The sequence below is a fragment of the Tachysurus fulvidraco genome, chromosome 22, assembly GCF_022655615.1.
Source record: "Tachysurus fulvidraco isolate hzauxx_2018 chromosome 22, HZAU_PFXX_2.0, whole genome shotgun sequence".
In the NCBI taxonomy this organism is placed as follows: domain Eukaryota; kingdom Metazoa; phylum Chordata; class Actinopteri; order Siluriformes; family Bagridae; genus Tachysurus; species Tachysurus fulvidraco.
In genome coordinates, this window is record NC_062539.1 from 7,139,641 (window position 1) to 7,155,888 (window position 16,248).

Below are 16,248 nucleotides of genomic sequence, written 5' to 3' on the forward strand. Positions count from 1 at the left end.
TATTAAAATAATAATAATATATACATAAATAAATATTGTAGTGTTATAAATAAATAAATAAATAAATAAATAAATAAGCACACACACACACACACACACACACACACACACACACACACACACACACACACACACATATATATGTATATATATATATATATATATATATATATATATATATATATATATATATATATATATATATATATATATATATATATATAAAGGTGTCTGATAAATGTCCTGATAAGGGTGTCTGCTAAATGCCATAAATGTAAATAATATAATAATCCTTGACAGTTTTTTTCTATTTGTTATATAAATCATCCGCATACAGAGACATTTTTGAGAGCTGTATTTCAAAACCAATGACTGCAATAATCTTTGCTTTCGCATGCTTTTGTTGTTGTTCATCACCTGTATATGAAAATATCAGCTCAAAATAATAATGATTAAACGAAACATTGTTCTTTTTATTTATTTTTTCTAGATTTATGCCACCAAGGTCTTTAAAAACATTGAATGGCACATTAATTGTTAAATGTGCTCTAGTCATTGCGAACATTAATGGTAAATGTTATCTATATTGTTTAGGATTGAGATAAAGACAATATGTGTAAAGGACTTTTATAATCTTAGTAATTTGGTCAGTAGGCCCAAACAGTACCAAAGGGTCCAAAGAGGTAACACAAAGGTGAAATCAATATAATTTTTACTGGTTATTAGTCTCTCATTACAAAATTCCAGTGTGCACCATGTTAATAACCCTGAATGTGCAAGGTTTCTTTCTTTCTTTCTTTCTTTCTTTCTTTCTTTCTTTCTTTCTTTCTTTCTTTATTTATTTATTTATTTATTTATTTATTTATTTATTTATTTAATGTGCAAATCACTTGCGAATAAAAAATTCTGGACTAGATCCCACAGATCCTGTGTCTTGGGTTATTTTGTTTAAATGTTCTTCTCATATTGAACTACAGAGCATTTATTTTTACAATTTCTTTTTTTTTTAATAAATAAAGAAAACTAATATGAGTATGTAAAAACTATTTGACGCTTCCATTGAAGCCTATAGTCATAAATCATGACACCCGTGTTAGTAATTCTTTCTAGGTTGGTATTGTGTCTCTGGAAGCATTGTTATAAATTATGAATGAAAAGAAATTCACTGATAGTCCATAATAAGTTTGTAATGCAAATGTCACCCTTGATTACAATGCCATGTGTTGTACTCAAAAACCATTAGTGTTAAGATGATAAGGATCTGTGCATAAATACAAGGCATCCAAGCTATCAGAGAGTTTTAACTGGAGATAATGTCTTGTAGCTGTTTGTGAATTATAGTTTATAGCTGATTGTGAAACTACCAGAATCTAAATTGTGCAGTTGTGTGTTGATGTGTTATGATCCTTGGGGTCTTTTGGAAAACTTTTTTTTATTAGGACTGAAATGGTGCCAAATGACACAACATAAAAACCACCTAAAAAAATATTTTCAGTATTTTACTGGCAGCGGAGCCGATGGAGAGCCAAGTGATTACTGTAATTAGTATTTATTGTATTCCTGCAGTAAAATTTGGTTTGCATTTATGACACAGTGCAGTAAAATAAAATATATTAACCGTATTATACTGAAAAAACTCAGCTTGAGTTAAGTCATAATGTCTTAATTATGACACCGGTAAAAGATTATATTGTGTTATATTATAACTTGGTATATTATGTTTTGGTGGCATGCCATCAAGTATCCTGAAGCCTCTTGCCATCAGAAGTGCAACAAGGGTGCTTTGGTTTATACTGAGGACACCTGTGGCACTGGAGAGAGAGAGAGAGAAAGAGAGAGCGTGAGAGAGAGAGAGAGAGAGAGAGAGAGAGAGAGAGAGAGAGAGAGAGAGAGAGCACTGAAGTGGAGTGAAGGTCAAAAGGCAATGTGTTTGTGTTCTGGGGAAACAGAAGCATGACATGAACCAGTCCTATGGCTGCACAGCATCCATTATATCCCTTAGGTGCAGAATTTTCTAAATATAATTAAATAACAGTCCAAAAACACAGCAATGTCATAAAACAGAAAAAAGATCAAGAATAACCCGAAAAAGTTGTCAAGGATGAGCACTTTACTACAGGATGTGAGCACTTTACTACAGCTTTTCCATTTTACCACTGCGTGAAATAGGAGCACTGACGTACCTACTAGGGCATCCGTTTAGGCCTCGAACCAGGCCAAATTTTCCCGTGCAATCTTCGGGACGCTCTGCTTTTTTTCGAGACTCCCAGGATCCATCACAACCATGACTAGTCTACAAGTGGCTACTGAAATGAATAAATGAATAAACATATTAGTACGTAACAGGAGAACATTATTTGGTTTGGTTGAATTTATTATGTTTTAATGCAGTACTTGACGTTTGAAGAGATCATAAAAGAAAACAGCCTCATAAATCTTCATGAGGTATTTTGGCATTTCTGTTTATGTACCAATGAAAGAAAAGTGGGGGAAAAGAGAAAGGGATTAAGTGTATGTGATAAGGATATGCCTCTTAGATTTTGCAGTGTATGTGCAGTACATCTGACACATCCCTCAGGCAAACCCCATGTACTCACATGTTTTGAGGAGTAATTTCACAAATCCATCAGAAATAAAAGAAAACATGGGAATTGATGAGTGCAGAGGGGCTGGCTTTGCTAATCAACTGCAGGTTTAATCTAGTTGGGAAAGATTTTGATCTACTTAGATGGAAAAGTCAAACAAAAAGCTGTTTTTTTAAAAACTGATGTCCTTTCATTGACGTACTAATATTAATATTAATATCTAATTTGCATTTCATTTTGTAATTCTGGTTTAGGCAAACACTTTTTAGACAATCATTTTAAAACATACCTGTTGCAACCTCACTTTGGGCCAGGATTATAGATATTATTGTTGTGCTCAGAAGTTTGCAAACATTGGGAGAATTTGCAAGATGTGTACAGTTTTTTAAAGAAAATGTAAGTGAAAAGGCAAAACAAATGAATTTGATAAAGCATAACAGAATGGCGTAATCATCAAACAAAACATAACACAAAAGAAAACAAGGAAATAAAACCTGTTTAAATGTTTGCATACTTTTAGTTCTTAATATCATTAATATCAATATTGCCCCCTTTAGCATCTTTTATAATAATTGTGCACGAGGTCTTAATTCTCTCAGGTGCTGAGAGACAATGTTTTGGTTTTCTTGCACAAACTGTTTGAGATCTCCCCAAAGTGGCTCAGTGATACTGTCAGGTCAGGAGACTGTGATGGTCACTCCAGAATCTTCAGATTTGTCTTCTGTAGCTTTTAGCCATTAGAGGGTCAACCTTGCTTTGTGCTTTGGATTATTGTCATGTTGAAACATCCAAGAGCATCACATGCGCAGCTTTTGTGCTATAGAATGCAAATTGTCTGCCAGTATTTCCTGATAACATGCTGCATTTGTCTTGCTATCAGTTTGCACTGAGGATGGTCTACTCTTTGACTCCTTTCCAAACATAGCCTTTATGGTTTTGACAAACACTCATCACTCCAAATGACTCTGCTCCAAAAGCTGTGAGGCTTGTCTAGATGCAGTCTAGCGTGCTGAAAGCAAGCATTTTTGTGGAATGGGCACAGTAACCACTTTCTCCCATGCAGGTCGTTTGTGTTCAAGTACCCCCTTATTGTGCAGCTTGAAACAACACCACTTTTTTCCAGAGCAGCCACAATTTACAATTACAACGAGTCACGGGTGTGGAAACTTCACTTTAATACAATCTACAGGCTTGTAACTATTTGATTAATCTGATATTTAAAACATTTTTAAATCCTAGTTTCACACATAAGTTAATTCTAGATAACGATCCATTAAGGTGGCTATTAGAGATGGAAAAACTTTTCTTCTTATCAGTTCTGCTGCTAGTTTATTGAATACAGGTACTGTATGGAGTAGGGATGTAAAGGAAAATAAATCTATTATTTGGAATGAAATAAATAATGTACACCAATTAGATATTGATACAAATATAAATAGATGGTGCTGTAATTGTTGTGTTTTCGAAATCTTGAGGAAATGTTCACAGGGCACTTGGTCCTACTGGGTCATGAAGAACATGGAGCTTATCCCAGTAGACACAAGGGATAAGGCAGGGTACAGCGTAGAGAAGATGCCAGTCTACCGTAGGGCGCAATCACTGGGTAAGAAAACCAGAGTACCTGGAGGAAACCTCCAAGGCACAGGGAGAACATCCAAACACCATGCATGGCAGAGGCCAGAATCAAACCCCCAGATCTGGAGGAATACGTGCAGAAATTATTAGAGAAATAAACTTAATTCAATTCAATTCAATTTAATTCACTGATTATAAAAGTAAACAAAAGTAATAACTGCTCCAGAATGATCTCTCTTTTTTAAATCAATTAATTTCTTAAACGATGTTGCTGAGATTGAGGAACCATCAGAGCCAGGATTCACACACATTGTGATTTTATTAATATTCATTTAAAAAAAAAAGCCTTCAAGGCATGTTTAAACATGTCCGGTTTAAACAATGTCCATTTCGAATTTCATTAGAAAAACAGATACAGGTACTCGGTGCACTATGTTACAGATACACACAAATTAGCATGTTGTGTTGAAGTATAGAGCATTGACAGCAAAGTACAAATTTAGAGGAGGTTCCAAGGAACAAATTTGTTTTCAACAAAGGGATTGTTAACAAATCTGTAAGTGTACTAAAAGTGTTGTTTTGCTGCCAAGATCAATAGAGGATTTAAACACTGTATTGTATTAAAGCTCACTATAAATCTCTCTCATGTATAGCCAAATCTTCTCTTTATTTTAGTTTTAGTTCATGGTTGAGGAGCAAATCAATCACTTTACTGACATGTCTTAATGGGCACTTATTAAAAAGTTACAAAAACATGTAGCACTCACAACCGCACAAGCTGCCGGGACTATACATATGCCAAATCACTGAGTTATATGACAGGTAAATAAGCCTGAAACACCAAAACCCTTCTATTCCAATGTGACTTCATATTACATATCATATTTCACCATAAAAGCATTCTTTGATGCATTAATATTTCTGAGCATCAGATATGTTTTTGTTTGGGGAAAATAGCATAAATTAGCAGACATCAGAGTGAAAAGTTCTGTTGTTATTCTACATTGTGACCTTCATCTCTTTTTAAGAGGCAGCTAAAGTGTTTCAAATTGCAGCTAAATATTTTGATATGATTTTTCTTGATTTAAATGAACTCATTTGTTGTATATACAGTAAAAATGGGAGCCGGTACAATGATATGGCAACACATCACATATTACAACCTTTGAGGTTTCACCAAAGATACTATCATAAGAAACCTAAAGTGTTTACAATAGATTTTATTTTAAAGTATGTGCAGGAGTAAATATCTGGTCCAGTCTGGGACAGAACATCCTCAGAACCTGGACATAGACCTTTCCAGGAAGGCCAAAGAGATTAGTTCCTCTATAATTGGCAAAATAAGGGACTTAAGGGACCTATCTCCATTCAACTGAAGAGGCATGTTAAGCCACTCAACCCCAGGCCTTGCCACTGGGTGCCACTGAATGTACCTCTGCAGTCCTGCCACTGGGTGCAATTGTAGTACACCTGCAGCCTTGCCACTTTAGATGCCACTAAAATACCCCTGCAGCCTTTCCACTAAGGATGCCATTAAAATACCCCTGTAGCATTTCCACTGTAGCTGCCACTAAAATACCCCTGCATCCTTTCCACTGTAGATGCCACTGAAAGTACCCCTGCAGAACTGCCACTGATGGACCCACTGACAATCTAAGTAACACCACAAAACTCATACAATGTACATAAAGGGAGGACATGTCCACTAAGTAACAGCTCCTCTAAGTGCTTCTTCCATTGCTTAAGAATGTCTACAGAAGAGCTCATGACTCCCCCACATATTACCACATATACTGTAAACAATTACTATCAGTGAAAAAAATGTTTGGTGTTTATTCCTTGATCTGGACTTTCCTAAACAGTTTCACTGTTTGTGAGTATGTAACACTGGCATATTGGGGATTATGTGCTTTTATTTTAGACTGTACTATTAGAGCACCATATTTTTGGGCAAGATTCACTTCACTTATCGATTGACTGATTGATCCAATGTGTACACACATAATAGTCCAAATACACACACGCACAGAGTGCGCTTTAATCCATATTATTTTATCCTGTAATCCTCTAGTCAACTTTTCTGTCAATTGTACATTTCATATTTGCTCAGGATTTGTATTATTGTTGTGATTAAATCGTTGGCTTTCACCTGTCTGTCAATACATTTTTAATTTGGCCAGACAAACATGGTTCATTCTCATATCCTACAGAGAAAAGTGAGATTTTTAATATCTTTTTGTGTCCGTCTCAATCCCCCAAGCAGACCTGATCATTGTCTTTGTGAAGAAATATGAGGGTAATATGTGACATCTAACTGATGGAATGTGGAGGTCAAAGTTCATCCATTTGTTTTTTTAAGCACCATAAGCTCCATCATGCTTGGTAAAGGACTATCATTTATCATATTTCGTGAGCTTTAACTGTCATTAAGGGTTTAATCCACCAAAAAGGTTATGACCATGAATGGGAAACAGAGGAGATGATGCCAACTTCGACTTCTTTTTTCTTCTTTCTTGCTCTGCCAAATAATATGCTGTATTTTAATGAAAGAAAATATTTTGGCTTGAAATAAATGTAACTGCAAATATATGGCAGGCTCTTTGGGCTCATGTGGGTTTCCAGTGGGTACTCCAGTTTCCATCTCTCAGACATGCTTATAGCCCAAAATCACCTCTGGGTGTGAATGTGAGTAGAAATGTGTGTGTGTGTGTGTGTGTGTGTGTGTGTGTGTGTGTGTGTGTGTGTGTGTGTGTGTGTGTGGAGTGTGCCCTGTAACGCTTCCCACCCAAGATGTATTCCTGCATTATGCAGAGCATTACCTGTATAAAGCCATTATACAATGTATTATTTTCTGCTTTGTTATAAAAATCTGAAAGCAATGTTGCACACAAACAATTTCCAGGTGATTCTCACTGCCCCTGAGAGTTAGAAGGGGCAACATACTGACCGTACCTTTTTTACGCATCTAAACAGAACGTTTACATTTACACTTACATTTACAGCATTTGGCAGACGCCCTTATCCAGAGCGACGTACATAAGTGCTTAAATCTCTAACATTGAATCATTAATGCTCGCTCACTATGTTACATATTTAATGGTTAAATACTTTAATGGCTCTGAGATGTAGATAAAAAATGCCTTTAGTTGTTAGAAGTCGAATGTCGAATGGTTTAATCCGAACACAAAAACAAGTCGGACTTTGAATAAACTAAGCTTGAAACTACAGAGTTATGTTGGTGGAAAATGTATTAATGATGAGCTTTATTATTATTCATTATTCATTATAATATCATAATGAATAATAAACCTAACATTTTAAATGCGATATTTAATATTTAAGTTATGTTATTAAGATAATAATCCTTTTTGCTAAAAATCCCTTTTAAACCTCCAACATAAATAATTAAAAATGTAGGATTAAGTGATCTACTGTAGTTCAAACAAAAGGTTTTATATAGAGTAATATAATGTATTTATAGATAGCTATATAAAATACTCACCTTTGACTTAATCAGGAACAACTGCACATCTCTTAATTCGTGCAATTAATTATACATAAAACCAGAAAAGTGGCAGCATCACAACGCAAAAAGCACCACAGTGTCATATCAAGTATAAGAATGGGGAAGAAAAAAGAAGATAACCATGTCGTGGTTGTTGGTTCCAAATCAGAGATTTAAGAAACTGACCTCCTGGATCCTTTATATGGTATGGTACAGGGGAAAAACATCCAGCGAGCGATGGTTCTGTGGGTACGAACATCTTGTTGTTGAGAAATTGACTTGTGAGGAGGAGAAGATTAGACTAGACTGCTTCAAGCTGAAAGAGAGGCTACGGTAGCTCAGATAACTACTCTATACATATGTGGTGAGCAGATAAGCATCTCAGAAACCATAAACTCTCATAGCTTGAAGAAGATGAGCTACAACAGCAGAAGAGCACATCAGGATCCACTTCAGTCAACCAATAACTAGAATCTGAGCATACACAGCTGCAGATTGGGAAAAAAAACATTGCTGGGAATACTTATGTGTATATAAACATAAATGAAAAACATTTGATGACAAGTTTGGATAAATAAACTATAATAAACCATATACATAACAATCTTTGAAGCATTAGCATGAATAATGCTCAGGACATGCACAAGTCTTAAAAGGAAAGTAATCTTACCCTTAAAATGAATGTAAATGAGGTGTCAAGACTAAAGTTCCTTAAAAATTTTTCTTACACCCGCTTAGCAAACTTTGCTTCAGTGGCATGCTGAAAGAAAATCTTAAGGTTTAGACATCAGCATCACTATCATATAGCCACCTCTTTAAAACTTCTCCTGATGAGAAATTGTATAGTGTCATTTACAGCAGAGATCACAGGGAAACTGGGGGCTATGTGAACAAAACATTAGGCCTCACTGCAAGAGCTGATGATGGAGAGAAATCTGAGATATATTAGCAATCTGTCAGAACAAGATCCAACCTGAGAAAGAAAATAGCCTGCGAGCACGAGGTGTGCTGTGACTCCTGCTTGGAGAAGTACATTTGAGATTAAAAGCCGAGCAGAAGCCCTTAAATAAACCCTAAAGCGCAGAAATGAACATGAATTTGATTTGTTAAAAAAAGTCTGGCATAAATTTTTGAAGAACAAAACATACTATCTGAGATCTTTTTTTGTTTAAAGCAAAGAAAGAATTGTTTAGAAATTTTTACACAAGTGTATGTGAACCGACCGTGAATGAATTTTTTAGAAATTTAGAAAGCTGGTTAAAAAGAACGCTGCGATAAAAAAAATCCAGTCAGCTTTTCTGTTTCAGTGACTTTCTCTGACCTTCGACAGAATTGCAGGAACACAAATTATTTGACAGATATGACAGTTAAATCCATGGGATTTATAGATATGATTCATGAGGAGTTTGGATCAGACTTACAGAGAAGTGATTTGAGGTGGCAGGTAGCATGGCAAGATTTATGTCAGTCACCACTGTACCAGCTATGTGGCCAAGTCCTGGCACCCTGATGTGAAAGTCAATTAGGCCTTCAGACGTTTGAAGTTTGGGTGTTTGATAAAGATTTTAGAGGAGAACGTTTGCATAAGCCTCATGTTTTAACGAAAGAGAAAGTGATGATTCAGTGGATATCAACATTATGTGACTGTGAAGGGAAATCGTGTCAAAGTAGGACACTTATGATGAGAACTATTACAGTGTATATTCACCAAATTAGATTACATTTAACCCAGTTTATGTGATATACAGCATTATATATGATATATAGAATAACACGTCCATTTGTAAGCAGAACTCTTGCTAATTATATTGGGAAGTTAAAGCCAAATCTCTCTCGACTGCACCACAGAGAAAGGCTAAAGGTTGAGTTCAGATTTATGTCTGCACAGAGATTTGCATGTATCCATGTGGGTTTCTTTATAGTTCTTTGGTTTTCTTCCAGCCAGTAAGTGGATTCCATCCATTCATTTACTGTACTGCTGATCCTACCCTGACAGTATCCCAGAGGACTGTGTGCACAGGTCAGGGGATGCCCTGGAGGGGGTGGCAACCAATCAAAGGGCACAATCATACACATTCTCACACTCTCAATCACACAATATGAATAATTTAGATCAGCCTACAACGCATGTCTTTGGACGGGAGAGGAAATCAGAGTACAAGAAGGAAACCCTAAAACAAACTCTGTGGGAATCAAACAGTCAACTGACTATGATAAATTGCCTGCGTGTGGATGAACTTGCATCACTGCCTCGCACAAAGCGTTCCCAGGATCGACTCCAGATCCAAAACAACCCTAACTAAACAGTTACAAGATGAAGAAAGGAATTAATGCTTAAAACCATATACTGTATACGGCCAAATAATGGTAGACTCTCATACGTCAAAATGAGACCTTTCTCTGAAACGTCAAACATTTCTTTTTTTGCAAACAATGCCACAGCTTCATGGCATGCTGACACCCAAGAAAGCTAAAGGTATCTAACATTATAGCCTCAGGAACTGAAAATAAATGTGCTCGTTTGCCTCAAAGCATGAGAAACTTAGAGGGACCACTCTACAAGAGAGTGCATGTTTAAAAGATGGTGTGAAATGCTGACCTGGCTCGTCACATAATGGTGACACTTCTCACTGATAGTGAAAGAGAAATTATAAATGAAAGCATTTCTCATTCTGACAAGTTGAAACAGCACTGTTTGCTGGGATTGAGTTTCATAAAAAAATTGTAAAAAAAAATAAAGCTTTAAAAATGGTTTTGGTCTCCTTAAAGCCTTCTTACAGTAATGTCTTTTCTTATGCAAGACTTGGCAACAGTTGAATGCCTCCTCAGAAATGCTGCACAATGCATTTCACTCCATCTTACATACTAGTAACATCGTAGTTAATCACACTGTTTTTAAAAACCTAAGGTGCTACTGCTATAATCTGACACAGTATAGCATTATATTCTATGATCCCTTCCCTTAAAACAACAATACATCTGGAGGAAGTGGGCCTTGATTGAAATGATCATATGCTGGGATTCTGGATGTATTGATATAATTTACCTTACAGGACATTACAGACTCACTACTAGCCCACCCAGTTAATTCAAAACTTCATTTTGTACAAGCTTTTTCAAGCCAGTGCTGATAAATTCACAGTCCTGTGAACCATTTAGCCATGTGGGTTGCTGTAAAAGTGTTAAAAGACAGCAGAAAGGCATTACAGTCTTATAATCAGTTATATCACTGAAAAACAATGATATCCAATGAGATCATTCGTGACTTATATTATTAAGAGGAAAAAAACAACAAAAGAATAGCAAGCATCCCAAATGCAGAAATAAAGAAATCCAAGACATGAAATTATACAACAAAATCAGAAAGATTTTTCTCCTTTTCAGTGAAAAATATTTAAGTGTACAATGCTATTCGTAAAAGAGATTGATTCATTTAATTAATAAATAAGATTTTACATTTTTTTCCTACAAAAATATTATTTAAAATGTCATTTGGTCATTTAAATTGTAATTTTGTTTCAATATCAATATTCACCTTTTAACAACTTCTGTTAATTGGGAAAATACAACCCTTGAACGTCTTCTTGGTTTCATCCTTTCTAAAATATCCGACTTAGGAGTCATAAGTCATGAGTCGTCTCTTATGACTCTTAAGTCACACATTTTGAAATCTAAATATTAGTATATTGAGTATATTGACCATTTACAGAGATAAAAGAGGATATGAAGTATTTTTAGGAGTTTATAGGGAGTCTTTAGAAGAAAACTTCACAAAACACTTTTACACAATACGTGACACTGCTGTTTCCTAAAAGTGCTATTCCTAAAAAATAAAAAAGACTTGATAACAATCTGTATTTATATTTTACATCATTACAGTCAACATACAGTGAACATTCTTTTTTAATTGGAATAATGTGGATTATCGTTTCACTCTTTAATACTTTGAACAAATTTGTGATATTGACCGTCTTAACTCCCTCGTTTGGAATTTGAGGAACTTTTTCCTTCCAATGAAGCACATGTTCAGATGCAAAGCAAAATGGGGACACACTGAATACTAAGATGTTATTTTTCACTCAGGTTATTTCAGATACTATCACTTGTAAAAAGTAAAAGAAATATTAGTACTTTACTTGTATTATAATATAATTATTATACTGTGTTATGTGTAAGCTGTTGTATAATGCAATGCATTATATAATGTAACATAACTGCATATTTTGTCCTTTACTACATGTAACATATGTGCATAATTTGTCTTAACACATCTATACATCTATATAATTTGTCTTAATACATCTTTTGCCTGAAAACATCATTTAATAAGGCGTTGGTCTGTTAATGAATTAATCAGAAGTAAAATATCATGTACATAACCAATATTTTCCAGTAGCTAGAATTTATGCTAGAATTAACTGCCACAGTAGAACTAATATCACCTGAGTATAGCCAGTTAATATGATTAAAGACAGAAACTTACCTCTGAATGATTTTTCAAATCAGATGAGAAACACAAGCTCGATTCAGATGAAATTATTGATCTGGTACGGCCAGGCGCTCTGTGAAAAACCTCTGCAGTCTTATCTGTAATCTAACACTCATGTATAGTATGAACTATGGCATGTATCATGAGAAGATCTAAGCAGAGGAGGAATTTGATTGGATGTAAATAAATTTTACTAAGCAGTCTTTGGCTGGAGTGAAAAAAGAGGTCAGAATAAAAAAACTAAAAAAAAACTTGAAGCAACAATGTACAAATGCACAAAAATGTATGTTACTTTTTAAAAGTATGTATAGGCATTAATATACTTTATACATAAATTCAGATAAAAGATATGGAATTGTGGGACTAGTACATTATTACAGTATTAATACAATATTACAGACACAATTAAGTAAAGACAATACATAACATGCTATCACCAGGGTAGTTACATTTAGACAAAAACAAAATGGCAGTAGAATAAATATCTAATAGGCATGATCAGGCATATAATATATAGGCATAAACACTTTACACCTAACAAAGAGAAGCAATCACACTGGATTCCACACTTTTCTTTTATAAACAGCATTGTGTTTGATATCATATGCCGTAAACTGTATCTATATAACATTTTATGGGTATGGTGGCCAGGTCTAAAATGTGAAAGAAGTATAACATCCAAAACATTGAGACCTACCACATAACTGATTAAATGACCAGCCAAAGATAAGTGAAAGGGGGTGTGTTCACTGCTTCTTTATAAAAGAGGTGAGCAGACTTTTGCAGACTACAGTATCTGTAATCTCTGTTCATTCCCTCCACTGAGAGACTGAGGTAATTAGATTGCATTACAATTGCATTTAGCAGAAAATAAATCTAATTTAAATAGCTATATAAGCTTTTCTAATAATCCATTGTACTTGTGTTTATTGCTGATGATGTATTACATGCGGGTTTTTAGTGCTATCTGTGTGAAGGTACTCAATGGCTTCAATTACTTAAAGAATAAAAACAGATATGAAGAACGTAAAGATCAGTTCGATTTGGTAATGGTTCAGTTTTGTAATGGTTCTATGTATGGAACTGGCACTTTTGCCCAAAGGCAAATACGGTCACATTTGTTACTCAGAGTGAACTTTGGACTTTTGGAAAGAATAATATCTGTGTACTGACATCTAACACATCATTTACTACATGATCCACAGTTAAGGATCTACAAATAATGCACGTGGATTCTGTTATGAATTATAGGCCCTTTCAGGCAGCACATTTTATCGTGAAAAATGTGAATTTTCAATGTGTTCTGGCAGAGAGACATCACCTTCAGACATGCGATTCAATGTCCTGTTTTTCCTCCTGCTTCTCGGGGTCCTCTACCTCAGCCTGGCACAAGGTAATCGAGACGTATTTCTTTATTATGGAAATTATTTATGGTATTAGGCTCCACTCTAATTTATATGACTTTTATATGCATTGTAAAACAGCTCTTATGCAACAGGTTCATGTTTATTTCATTTGAGTTTACAAATTTCTTCCCAAGTTTACAAGAGCTCTTATTCATTTCATCAACACAGCTGGCATTACGGGAAGTACTCTTAAGACAGATGTTCGAATTCATAGCCACTCGAGTGTGTTTGTAAATCAAACATTCCGAACCGGGGATAAGCAGCACCTGTTACAAGTCGTGATCGCAATTTCATTCATCACACTTCATTTGAATCTTTTCCCCAAAGAAAGAGGGATGATAAAGCACTTGATGTTCAGTTTGTAAAGAGTGAATAGCGTGCGAGTTTATTGCTTGTTTCTAATTGCATTCGTTTTACTTTGTGAACAGTATTTATACTTTATAATTTATACAGTATTTAGTGTTTTTATCTAAAAAAAAACGGAAACCTGATCTACCTTGATGTCAACACCTTGACCGTTCTGCCTTTGTTATTATTATACTAGTAATCCTACTCACATAATCTTACTTAACACTTACTTAAATTGCTCTATCTTTTTGTTTGTGTCTTGCTGTAGGCTTGTATGAGGACTGTTGCCTAAACTATTCAAAGGAGATTAAACCGTCCGTCAAGAAAAGAGTGTGTGGTTACAGAAGACAGGAGCAGGATGGAGGATGCAATCTTCCTGCGATAGTGTGAGTTAAAGGGATTCACACAATTTGGGATTCAGAATTTTTACAGTAACAGTATTTCACAAAAATAATACAACTAAGCACTAAAAAATGGAGTGTTATAAAATGCCAATCGTCTTTATTTGCTCCTCAGGTTCAAGCTGAAGGGAGGTCGGCAGTTCTGCACCAGACCAGGGGACAAATGGGTGCAGGAACTCATGAATCAGACTGACAAAATACAGCAGAAGTACAAAAAACTAAAGAAAATATGGTAATAGAATGTGTTTAGTGTCTCCTGATGGGATTTATGCTTGATTGTGAGAAGAGTTTATCCCATGTTTAAAAGACACATATACTGGATATATTGTAGTAAAGGGTTTCATTTCACTCTTTGTGATGTTTTCTTTCTTTGTCTGCAGCGGGAAACACTAGCAGTGAGGACCTAAGTGCTCTAAGGAGACTTCTTTGTCCAGTTTTTGATCCAAGCATTGTGGTTCCACCAACTATCTTAGATAAGCTTTGTTGTGCTTCTACTCAGCATCCATTTCAGCCAGGACACAATTGTTTTGTCAGAACTTCCTGTATGTTGCTGCTATCACCTTCTTATTCCTTAATTTTTTTCCCCCATTGCCTATGGCTCAGTGCACAGGTCCAGCCATGCATGTGCAAGCAAGAAGGATTTACAGCCTAGTTACTGATAAAAAAAAAAAGTATCTATAAATGCTTTTATGGCTAAAGCTTTCACAACGGTTATGATGATGTGGGTGGTACACTTTAGGTGTCTATTCAAATATTGCCATTTCCTTGTGTCTCTTAAAAGTAACCTGTTCGAATGTGTGTATTGAGTGTTGTGCGGCGTGTAAATAGTGTATCAGTGTACTTCTATTTGTTTCATACGATTTAATTACTTTGTCTATATATGATTAGCTATGTAATATTTTACAATGTGTTTCATTTTCAGAGATTATCTATAAGAACTAGTTACTTCAAGATAATAAAGAGCTTCATTCATTACTTTGTACGGTTCAGAGTTTATGAAAGCAATATGATTTATCACCTGTATTACTTTTGATACTTTCACTCTTAACTTTTTTTTTTTATTGCAACAATAATGCTGTAAATGTTTGATTATTGCTGAGTCACCTTGAATTTGCTAGAAAAGAATCGTATTCATATTTTCTTATTACTACTCAATAATTGGGATCATATTACTATCAGCGTGTGACTACATTTTGCTTGCAATTGTTATGGGTGGTTAAAGAAATACATCTTAGACATGTTAGTTTTTTAGCCTCCTTTTTCTGCAGCATTCCTGAAAGAGGCTAAGAGGTAATGATTCGTGTATTTGTGTATGAAATATATTGAATTGTGGTATTTTGTATTATGTGATTTAAACATGACATTTAAAGTGATTAAATAAACAGTTTAAATGTACAAGCTTATGTGATTATTTGTGTTGGAGTTTAAGATTCTTCACTGAGGATTTAAGGCTTAGATTATGCGTCAGGAAAAGAAAGTGTATCTCACCTGCATGCTGACTTATATGCCATAAACAACAGCAAATAAAAATGTATATCAAAGTACAACAACTTTAAAACCCTATTAGCTACATGTACTGCTAATACTAAAGCAGTAATCCAAGCATGATGGTCATTGATGATATTTTTTACATTCAGGGGTTAGCTATATCCCCAATCTTTGCTAACCTAATAAAGACACACTTACGATTAATTGAGCAGGAAATGAAAATACATTCAGACAAACGTAACTCCCTAAGCAAATAGGTAAATATAAGAATGAATAAACAAAGTAGCAGTCTTGCCCGTCTAAATCTAGGTCAGTTATTCATCATGCATATCGCTAGTAACATACAGCTGAAGTTTTTAAAGCTATAGTGTGCATACCCCTAGGCTGAAGGCATGCAAACTTAAGCTTTCACAAATCTACAAGTTTAAATTTAAACGCTTGCTAAAATTGC

General features: G+C 34.9%; 1 protein-coding gene and 1 long non-coding RNA gene across 2 annotated transcripts in view; one reads left to right on the forward strand and one right to left on the reverse strand.

Annotated features, from left to right (window-relative positions):
* Positions 1-1,604: 1,604 nt before the first annotated feature.
* The window catches only part of LOC113645286, a 31,048-nt gene continuing 16,404 nt past the window's right edge, over positions 1,605-16,248 (reverse strand). The window contains exons 7-8 of the long non-coding RNA XR_007139167.1: positions 2,184-2,306; positions 1,605-1,811 (exon numbers count right to left, since the gene is read on the reverse strand). This is a non-coding gene — a long non-coding RNA (uncharacterized LOC113645286). The remainder of the gene's footprint in view (positions 1,812-2,183; positions 2,307-16,248) is intronic.
* Positions 12,882-15,704, forward strand: ccl25a (chemokine (C-C motif) ligand 25a). The gene is made up of 5 exons (XM_027150802.2): positions 12,882-12,988; positions 13,465-13,547; positions 14,177-14,294; positions 14,425-14,541; positions 14,690-15,704. The coding sequence occupies exons 2-5, from the start codon at positions 13,484-13,486 to the stop codon at positions 14,700-14,702; spliced, it is 312 nt and encodes a 103-aa protein (XP_027006603.1). The 5' UTR covers positions 12,882-12,988; positions 13,465-13,483; the 3' UTR covers positions 14,703-15,704.